The sequence below is a fragment of the Micrasema longulum genome, unplaced genomic scaffold (assembly GCF_059751315.1).
Source record: "Micrasema longulum isolate JH-2025_06_02 unplaced genomic scaffold, ASM5975131v1 h1tg000919l, whole genome shotgun sequence".
NCBI lineage: Eukaryota > Metazoa > Arthropoda > Insecta > Trichoptera > Brachycentridae > Micrasema > Micrasema longulum.
In genome coordinates, this window is record NW_028278110.1 from 212,443 (window position 1) to 223,803 (window position 11,361).

General features: G+C 31.1%; 1 protein-coding gene across 1 annotated transcript; it reads right to left on the reverse strand.

Moving 5' to 3' along the window:
- Positions 1–1,194: 1,194 nt before the first annotated feature.
- Positions 1,195–11,131, reverse strand: Rac1 (ras-related protein Rac1; the record flags this gene model as incomplete). Its single annotated transcript, XM_088231787.1, has 5 exons — positions 1,195–2,275; positions 3,092–3,256; positions 5,785–5,919; positions 9,576–9,756; positions 11,060–11,131. Coding segments are annotated over 4 exons (544 nt in total), but the record flags the coding sequence as incomplete, so codon positions are not given.
- Positions 11,132–11,361: the final 230 nt, after the last annotated feature.

The following is an 11,361-nucleotide window of genomic DNA, read 5'->3' on the forward strand; positions in this document are numbered from 1 at the left end:
ATAGCATTTTGCAAATTGTTTAATAATATTCTCGGATTGTTAACAATAATCTATAACATGTACATAGAAACAAATATATCTGTAAAAATATTTTAAGCAAAATTATTATATTTAATCTGTACAAATATTACACTAAAAAAAAGATATTTTAAGCTAATTTGTAAGAAAATATAAAGTTAGCATGGTTAAATAAGTATTGATAATAAACTTAAGTTATAAAACTTAACTATTGAAGAGTGATGAAACGATTTATGGTTTCACAATTATTGGCAATGAAATAGAAATGAAAGAAAAGGATACTTAATAATGTATACACTGCAAAAATGTAGCTTAAGTAATAATACATACAGTGAAAAAACTGTAAATAAAAATGAAATTGGAAATGCGTGTAATAATAATGTAATTGAAATCTGCCTTATCAAAATAAATATAATGGTTTTTTTACAAGATTTTGTCGTAAGTTTAAAAACTAAAGAATCTATCATATTTCGGCTGGATATTTTGAAAAACTGATGCACAAAAAAAACTACATGTTTCGAAAAAATCTCTTAGATAAAACAGACCGAAATTAAAAGATTTTTTAAACTGCACAAATAATAGTGATTGCAATATCAATCGCTATGATTTATGATCACCGTTTCATCACTGCATATTATATTTGTAATTAAAAATACATGAACATACTATCATAATGGATCAATTACATAACAAGAGATCTTGTGATAACCTCATAATTAAACGATAGAGATAATTTATTACTAATGAAATCATAATAAACATATTGTGCGAATACTGTCCTTTCAGAATTATTACGATTTCACGTGTTGGTAAAAATATCTCGCAAATAAAAAATAAAGCACAAATATGTATTCCTTTAATAAATATAAATTTTGCTCGATTTTTCAAGCCATGTTGAATGAATTTTTTTTCTGAAGATATTGGCAAGGTAAAGTAATATTTATACATGTTTCGCTTATTATAATAATTGTAACATTCAGTAATTTCAGCACAAAATTAATTAGCACATTACCTTTTCGCATTGTGCAATAAAAAGTTTGGCACAGTCTTAAGCGTATGCGATAAATGCACTAATTGCTTTTTCATTATTTTTTACAGACTAGAATAAACATCTGTGATGTACATATTCAATTTCGCAAACTAAGATCTGTGGTTAGGAAAATTATTTTACCATTATTTATTTTGAAATGAAGTTTTACTAAAAACATTACGCATATAGAATGCGGAGATCTGCATACGCAGGAGTGGTATTTATGTTTCTTTGATACAATGTTATTGCATATTCAGGCAGATAGAATGACAAAGATTGAATTTTTTTACGCAATATTTAATGAAATAAAAAACACTAAATACAACGACGTCGGGCCTTTAGTGCAGTATTTCACAAGACAAGAGCATACATTTTACATGCGATAAGAATGGTGTCACAATCTATGGGCGGAAGTTATCAATATATCTGCACAAATGGAAGTACGGTTAGAAAAATAATTGAAAAATTAAACTCAAAACCAATTTTAAAATAAAATGTGAATCATAAAAATGCTATGATTATAATTCCACCAATTGTTAAAATTGCAACAGGGAACACAGCGATGGCAGCTATATGAAAACTATTGTATGTTGAAAACATTAACTTTTATATTATGACATTAGAAAGTTATGTACATAAACAACAATTTTAATTGGCTGTCCTGAAAAGGTGGTATTTTGAACATATGCATAGGTGTTTTACGTAGTTGCCATCGATAACTCTGACACAAATTGTCATACGTATTATTTTACTGGTTATTTGATACAAATTTTTAAATAATTAACTGGTGAAATAAACAAATAAAAAGTTTACCTTGTGAATGTTACACACTGGCTTTAAGTTGACTTATCTTGCAGTCACAATTGGTGAACGGATTCAATTTTTAAAGATTTATAAATACTCTTGTGTTAACACAACTTTGTGCTTATTACTGAATGTTCAATTTGTTTATTTTAAAATATAACAATCGGATATTACCGTCTGATCTCGGACACATAATTCTAAATGGTATGTCATGTGGAGAAACATCTGTCTCTTTAGGACAAGTAGTAATGAAGATTTGTAGCTGTGAAGATGGCAGAATTAGATTCATTGCGTTCTCTTCAACACAGCGCACGCACACATTCACACAAAGTGTTCAGTTAGTGTAGGTTAGGTGAACCGATGGTACATCGCAGTAATGTAATATTGTTATAATCCATAGCAGAGGCAGCTTTACTTGGATTTCTGAAACGATATTAAAAAATCAGAATTATTTTTATGTATACAAAACATGGTCTAATACATTATATATTCATTCTGAATTTTGATTGCCGTAAACTCCTCAAATATATCCACCTTAGAACAGGCTGAGCCATGTTAGATGAAGAGTAACCTAACCAGAGGACAATCCGTGCAAACTGTCCTATAGTGCATGTTCACAATTTGGGTAATGAATATAAATATACATATTGACGTTTTTTTGTTGATATTTCTTGATAAGTTAGTTAATAATTTTGATATGAAACATCAATAAAATTTCATGGCTTAATTAAATTATTTTATTTATCGACCGATGAGCACTTTTACTCAAGTTTTGCAAACAGGATTTTATTATATGTCTGTCCTAAATTAAAAATATTTACCTGATGTTCTGAAAACCAACTAAAACTTGGCTTTCAAATTTAATAATATTTATATTAATAATGTCATATAAATTTACTAGTCTTAAAGAGACCTACTTAGGCGATTGAAAAAGTTAAATATTAATAGTTTTTATATATCGTCCTTTAACTAACATCGAACTTTAGCGAACGAAAAAACTGTTCATTTTATTGAAAGATAAACTTAAGTATGCCTTTAAATGTATTGAAATGAAATGTTTATCCATAAAATGTCGCCGATTAAAAACTGAAGTCTAATATTCCTCTGCAATTAAAAAAAATAGGCAGTTTTTGTCGTCCTGTAAAAATTACAAAAATGACTTAGGGGGTATTATTAGCTAAGCGACGATATGTTGACACGGTGAATGAAACTAACATAATATTGCTAAGATATACTCACACGTGTACACTACAGTAGCACACACTTCCGTTTTGGTTTGATCAGGAGTACGGGGCACAGGACGGCGCGGATGGCCTCGTCGAATACTGTCTTCAGCCCCTTCTGTGTCAGCGCTGAGCACTCCAGGTACTTCACTGCTCCGATCTCCTTTGCCATTGACAAACCCTGGAATATTATTCAGAAATATAAACTTACATTGTACAATAAACATCGCAACATACCTTACAGCTACAGAGCGCACGGATGGTTTGGATCCTAGTTCTCAATTTATTTAACATGATTTGTTATGAAATATTTGGACTGCTAATTTTAATAAAAAATAATTTCGCCCTTAGAACAGGCATTCATATGCCTATTTGGGAAACCTTTTTTTTTCTAAGAATACAATCAAACGAGAGTGATTAGAGCTTATTTTAAAAGAGTACTACGCTAAGCCTCTATTTAAGAGGCTTGTCAGCAAGCGGAAGAGTAAAAAAAAGTACCTGTACTAAAAAAAACTAATTGGTGGATAGGTTTCCTTGCATTAAAATCAATTCAGGATTTTTAAAAAACAAAATTGTTTACTATTTATTTGTACCTTAATTTTATTTAAAAATTCAACATGACAATAAATTAATTTTAAAAAATCGTAAAAAAAGATTATCATATCATGGGGTAATTACTGCAAATACGGAACTAAAAAAATTGGAATTTTTGAGTCAACTACTAAAACATATTTTGTATCTTCCTCCATGAATGCTACAAATAGACAAGTTGTGATGCCATGAACGCTACAAATAGACAAGTTGTGATGCCACGAATGTTACAAATAGACAAGTTGTGATGCCATGAATGCTACAAATAGACAAGTTGTTGTACATTCAAATAATATTACGATGATTTTAATGCACGACTTGTTTATTTAGTATTTATTTATGTGGCATTCATGGAGGATGCAAAAATGCATTTTTAGTGGTTAACTCAAAAATGCTGATTTTTAAGTTACCTGGTTGTAGTAATTACCCAACGATATATTACACGCCTAGTAAGTAAAAGAGTGATGCGGGGAATTTCCAAAACGAAGAGTGTAACGAATTTTATTACTATTACCCATTGTTAAATTAATATTTTTTTTAATTAAAATTTTTGTACCATGTTGTTTCGAAACTGTGTAAAAAAAGTTCCGGTGTACATCTAAAAGTTGTGATTGTAAAACACAGTAAGGCCCTGATGGCTGATTAAAGTTGACAAGAAGGCCCAATCTAATAAGTGAAAAAAATCAGTTTCGGTTTCTGCTTCGGCCAATAAAATTAGTTTCGAACGCGGTTTCAGTTTCGGACAAAAATTAATTAAAATTATTCAAAACTTCGGCTCAGCCGAAACCTGCGGTCGGAATGTTTCAGATAATGTACCGCTGTACTCGGGTGCATCTTACGGCTAGTGACTCAGCCGCGTTACCTTACATATTGAAACTACTTTATAGTTAGTTAGTTAAAGTTCGCATAGCGTACATTAAAAAACTGTTACATATAAGTTTTATGTATCACATAACAGCGAACAAAAAAGCATTAAAAACAATTAAATTTATGCCTTTCATTTCATTACGTATTCTATTTAATCTTTATTTTGATGAACTCGTAAGGTTTAACAATAACAACACCTAATTTTGAAAAAAGATAAATACTTGGGTTCTTATTATTAACTCAAATATTTAAATTTTTGGATTATTAAATAAATTTTGTGTATCTGTTCGTGTTTACCTTCTTAAATAAAAAAAAAATACAAATTTCCTAAAAGTCGTAAATAACTTACTAAAGAGGATTGCGGAAATACAGGTTATACAAAAAAGGGCCATAAGAAATGTATTTCGTTTTCCAATAGATAAACACGTAAAATAAATATATTCTACTGCAAATATAATCCCATTTAGTATTTTACCTATATATGAAATAACAAACACTTTTTAACAAATATTGCAAAACAAATTAGACTTTAATTTAACACTTAAATTCACCAGAGATGTACATAACCATCGTACACGACCTCATAAGTGTATCCATTTACCCCCAGTACACTCCTCTAAATTCGGATTGAGGTCATCCTTTACATTGGTTCTACTCAATATAACCTTCTGCCTATTCACTTTAAATCAATTTCTTATCAGTCTACCAATAATAATCAAATTACATAAAAAAAATCATTTCCTTAAGCTATTTCTCGCTGACCCTTGACTTATGCAAGCTAATGTTAAATAATATATTTTAATTTGTTTTAAAAAAAAAGTCTCTGAGATTTGTCCATTTTTGTTTTCAATATGTATAACTATAAATCTTCAAAAATGTTTAATATCTGATAATCTTATTAATTGCGACTGTCCCAGAATGAGTTTGCTAACTCAATACAATTATGTTTTGTACATTTTTTAAATTTGAAAAAAAAAAATTGTGCTGGAAAAATGGAAATCGAGTTGTGGTAGAGTGGGATTTGAACCTTTGACCCGTGAGTCCACAATACTACCACGGGACCACAACCAACTTTTAAAAATAAGTTTCGGTTTTGGGGGAAAACCTTGTTTCGGTCGGTCATTTTGGTTTGGGTCTATAATTCTACATTCAGATTAATTCAGATTTGAAAAAAATGATATTTTCCAGATACGGCAACAACATATCAACTGTGGCACCATCCTCAGTTCTGCAGAGTTCGCGACATGTTACCTGCGGGTATGTGATGGGCGCAAGTTTCTTGTCCTTTAACTTCTCGATGGTGTCTTTGTCCTCACGCAGATCCAACTTGGTTCCTACCAGGATGATGGGCGTGGAAGGGCAGTGATGCCTGACTTCGGGATACCACTAGAAAAAAAAACAATTATTATCAACACGACTCTATCTAGTTATTGATATATCCTCTGTGTAAATAAAAACTTGTTTTTAGGCATTGCCTTACAAGCACTGACTAATACATAAACATGCCCTGAGCCCTAAAAAATTATGACACTTAACTCATGCCCAAACGCTCAGTCATGCCCAACTCGAATTTAGTTATTCTTCGACTGCCAGCCAGGCGTGACGTTTAGAATCGAAACAAAAATGACTACTTGTGTCATGAAAACGTGTAAAAACCTTTCGGATAAACATAAAGGATTGTGTAACTTTCAATTGATAAATATTTTGTCGGGATCATAGAACAACGACGGATGTGCAAAAAATACGACATTCACTTTCTTTTATATTAATTGCTGAAAAAGTTAAAGCCTTTTTTCCAGGTTTAAAAATATATACATTCTCCCTGTGGTTTAACATCCGCATTTCCTCAACTCTTCCATTGAAGTTTGTGACGTAAAAGAGCTGAAACCTTTATCACGTGGGTGAGATTCATTCGGCTGAACCAATTCACCTACTAGGCGACGCCTGAAAACAATTTTCCAATTTTTATACTTCTTCTTTTACCAGTTAGTAAATTCAACAATGTTTTGAGTATGTCCAAATGTTTGCAGGCAGAATGGTGAATGTTACACAGTGTGTAAAGTGGCCACTTAAACCAGCCAATGACAGATCATAAGCCCTGTAAATGCCTAGACTTCCATATTCCCTTATCAAAAAAAAAAGGAGGAAATCCAGAACAGTCAAAACATTGTTTAATTCACTTATGATAGGACTGTAAATTTATGGTTTGAAATAAATCTTATTTGACTGACATACTAGGACACTTTTGTTGTAGACTGTTTTTTTATAGTCACAATATATCCTCCTACCATATAGTTACTTCAGTTTCACGTACGCCACAGCTGTCTTTTCACTACAAATGTATTTTGGACCGGTGGTTATAGACGCCATTTCATAAATGAGACACAATTTCAACAGCGTATTAAAATATCGATCAAACATCTTGGTTTGGTTTTACAACTTTATTTATTGACCAAGGAGCACTTTCTAAAGCTATATTTGACTGATATTGTAAATATTTTATTGTATTTCTGTTTAAGTACGCAAATAAATAAACACATGATCACCATTAAATGCGACTTGTATACTAAATAAGTAAATATAATAGGTTATCCATTAATGTACCAGACCCTGTAGATTGGTAGAATGAACTACTACAAAGAGATCCAAGGCCTTTCCTTTTACAAATGCACACATCTCTATATGGGAGAGGACTGTTGCTTTTCCATAGTAAAATATTGCCCGTTTAGTACCAGTAAATAATGATTACAAATTACTTGTACAGTATAATTTTCATATGATAATTACTGATTGATAATTTGTGGTAAATTGATTGCTAATCACTTATTTTCCGATGGCTAACAAGTGATTTTAATGATTTTTCCATGTATCCAGATCATATATATATTGAATAAATGTTTTTAATTAGTGTCTAATGAGCAGATAATTGAAATCCATCTTTACTGTGGTATAAGCTTGTTTCTCAGTATGCATTTCTATCTGGATACCATGGTCCTTAAAATATAGCTTGATTAACCTCTACAGTAGTAAGATATTATTGAGATTTTAAAATGACTGTAACTCGGTCAGTAAAATAAATATTTTAAAAATGATTTATTTTTCTTTGTCGAATCGTCCATAGATGTCAAAAGTAATAAAATTGTAGACGGCATCTGGGTTTTCTAAAGAAATAAGTACTTGGTCCAAACCGTGGGGCCATACGCTTTTTGAGCAGGATTTTTCCCGCCCCACATGTGGGGCGGTACGCGCCAAGAGGTTAAAATGACAACTGCCAAACTAATGTGACTAGTGATGGGAATGTACTAATCACTGACCATGTACTGATCAAATCGATTTTATCAGTGTTTTCATGCAAACATGAAACTCTGTTTCCGAAAATTGATATAAAAACGCAACAACAAGCCTATTATAGTGTATTTAAGACAATTATTCACTAAAACATAAGACATTTTGTACTTTTTTTCATGAACAACATCAAATGAATTATTTTTTATTCAAATTTATTTCAACAGAGAGGGAAAATTTTTGAGAAGGGGATATGGAAGTCTAGGCATGTTCGATTTACATTGATCAATTTGTCCCATCTCTAACATTTTTGCAAAATGATGTAACCTTGTAAGAACGTCGTTAATAATAAGGTTTATTTTAGTTTTAAAGCTGATTTTATATAATTATGTTGATGTATATGCCAAGCATTGTAATAAAAAAAAAAATAACATGCCAGATACGAATGATTTTTCGTGTCAATATAAATCCCTCCTTAGACGTTACTACAAAGTTATGTCGTCACTTTCGCTGACAACTGTCTTCTAATCAAGCTATATTTTAAGGACTATAATGGGAATTGGAGCGTGTATGTAACACAAGTGGAATATAACGAAAATATGTAACATGCTTCCAATATCAATCAAACATTGGAATAATTTGAACTGTGAAAGAGAGAGACGTATGCCGAGGACCTGGCTTAGAGAACATACGCTTTTACATGGATATCTCAAAATATTTAAGAAAATTTTCATTCATTTTTTTTTTGTTAGTTCCACGTGCTCCATTATAAATCTCATTCAGAGTGAATGTTGCCTGGTTACAGCTCCAGTCTAAATCTTATATTTGCACAACTTGTAACAAAAAGTTAATTTAGTATACCCAATAGTACATAAAAATTTTTTTAGCATTAGGCATTGCCTAGTATAAAACATAAGACTAGAATCACTTGTAGAGCAATCTTGAGGTATTGTATTATGAAAACGGAGCTGGATAGGTAATCCATAACAATAATAGGTGAAATAGTTCAGTCCCCCATTAATAAAAGTTTCAACGCCTTAACTTCACAAAAATCAACAGAATGGTGAATGTAAAAGTGGTTACACAAAATAGCCGAATGACAGGTCATATGCCCTGTAAATGCCTAGATTTCCGCAATACAATTTTCTCTTCCAGAATGCAGGACAAATTTACCATTGTTGATGCCTGTAGGGAGAATGATTTGTGTGTTAAACAGCCTACCGTGAGAGGTGGATCTTTTCCATGCTGGGATTACCAGTTTTAGACTCTTCCTCTCTAACTATGTATCATAATGTGTATTAGTGACTTATTCGTCTTTGTTTGCAATTTTTTTATAGACCTTAACAATCTGTTGTATTTTTTATATCATGTTTTTGTAGATACCTAATTATATAATTTATGTACATTGTAATTGGCAGGAGTGCTGTATTGTACATTTAAATAAAATAAATAAATACAGATTACCTATTCTAAAATATTCTCCATCTCTATTGTAATATATTAAACATAAGTAAGCAGCAAGTTTTATAACCAGCAACCTTAACAAGACAACACTACAACAATGTTTAAAAAAAGTATAAATCTACATCAAAGAATGTGAATTATTATCGGGACACAAATAAAAATTCCCAATAAAAATGTAATAACAAAAGGTCGTAAGTAGATTTCCAGTAATCCATAGGCGGATCTATGAATGGCATTTTTAAGTAGACATTGGAGATTCGATTTATTAACTTATTAATTGAACGGCAGCTGACCTTTGCCCTAACGTTCTCGAAGGAGGCGGGGTTGACAAGGGAGAAGCAGATGAGGAACACATCTGTCTGTGGGTAGGAGAGCGGACGGAGCCTGTCGTAATCTTCCTGCCCGGCTGTATCCCATAGTCCCAAGTTGATTGGCTTTCCATCTACCATTACATTGGCTGAATAGTTGTCGAATCTGAAAATGAACAATCAAAATGATATTATCAATATTCAAAATATTTTATAACATTTAATCAAAATGATAACTAAAATATTCGGAAAATGTTATTTTATTTATCAAGACATGCGGCAGTTGGTTAGAAGGCCAATTGTAAGACGCGTCACAGGTTTAATTCCTGCCATTTGCAAGAAAGAAGTTCTAAAAATGTATTTTTTCTCAATAGGTCTGTGTGTTTCCTGTTATTTCTGTGTTGTTCCTTCCAAACCCTCTCTTTTTCAGATGCTGACAAGGCTCAATAGAGCCTTAGCGGATTTTCCTTAAAATAATAAAAAATATCAGTTATGAATAAGATAACCTGTCTTGTGTTTTACAGGATGTCCTTTTTTCAGACATAATTTTGACAAAAAACTATTTGTTTTTACTAATTAACAAAAATAATAAGGGACCAAATATGGTTGAACCGACCATACACAGTATCCTGAATTTTTACTCTAAATCCTGTAATTTCAAATCATAATTATGTACTGTAAAACGATCAAATGAAGTTGGTTACTCTTGTAATCAACATAATAATATATTTTGGAAATAATGTTTTCCTCAGGAAACCATCAAGGTAGGAAAACATATTAACAAATAATAAAGGATCAAATATGGTTGAACCGACCATACACAGTATCCTGAATTTTTACTCTAAATCCTGTAATTTTAAATCATAATTATGTAGTGTAAAACGAGCAAATGAGGTTGGTTACTCTTGTAATGAACTTAATAATATTTTGGTTAATAATGTATTCCTCAGGAAACCATCAAGGAATAAATTTTATAGGATTTAAAAAAAAAAATATTGTCGAAGAACAGTTTGACTACATTTTAAAAATGCAATGCATGCATAAATATTGACAAATTGAGTAATCAACTGACTTATTTACTGTATTAATCGATGATTAGGTAGAAATAATTCATTATAATTATAGATAACACAGAACCCAGAAGGAAAACGGTAAATAAATACATTTTGTGATTCATACATTTGTTAAAGTCGTCAGTCATACGCATAAAAAAAACACTATTTAAATTATTATTGTCACAAATTATACTATACATAAATTTATTAAGTAGCTTATTGAGGCCTTTTACCAAAATATGATGCAAAAGGTTCATCGATTTTTCAGTCTTGAAAAATTTTTTTTTTTTGACATAACAATTCAAAACCAAAGGTCGGTACTTAATTTAGAATTTTGTGCCAATAATTTTTATTGCCTATAAACAATATTTTTCCAGTATATAAAAATGTAAATATGTACATATATATACTTACACTGTGGGTATGTATTCTCCGGGGAAGGCATTGGTTGTGTAACTGATGAGTAGACATGTTTTTCCTACGGCACTGGAAAAAAAGATAAACAACAGTTAGCTAACAATTAAACATATTACAACAGAGACGAAGAACATTTAAGAGAAGGTAAGGTAATAAAGAAGTATAGGCATCTACAGGGCTTATGACCTGTCAATGGCTGGTTTGGACCTGACAATGGAGCTAACAATTACATGAAAAAACGAATAAATATTTATGAGATTTGTGAATGCTGGTTACATTCAAGAATATTTCATCACGAT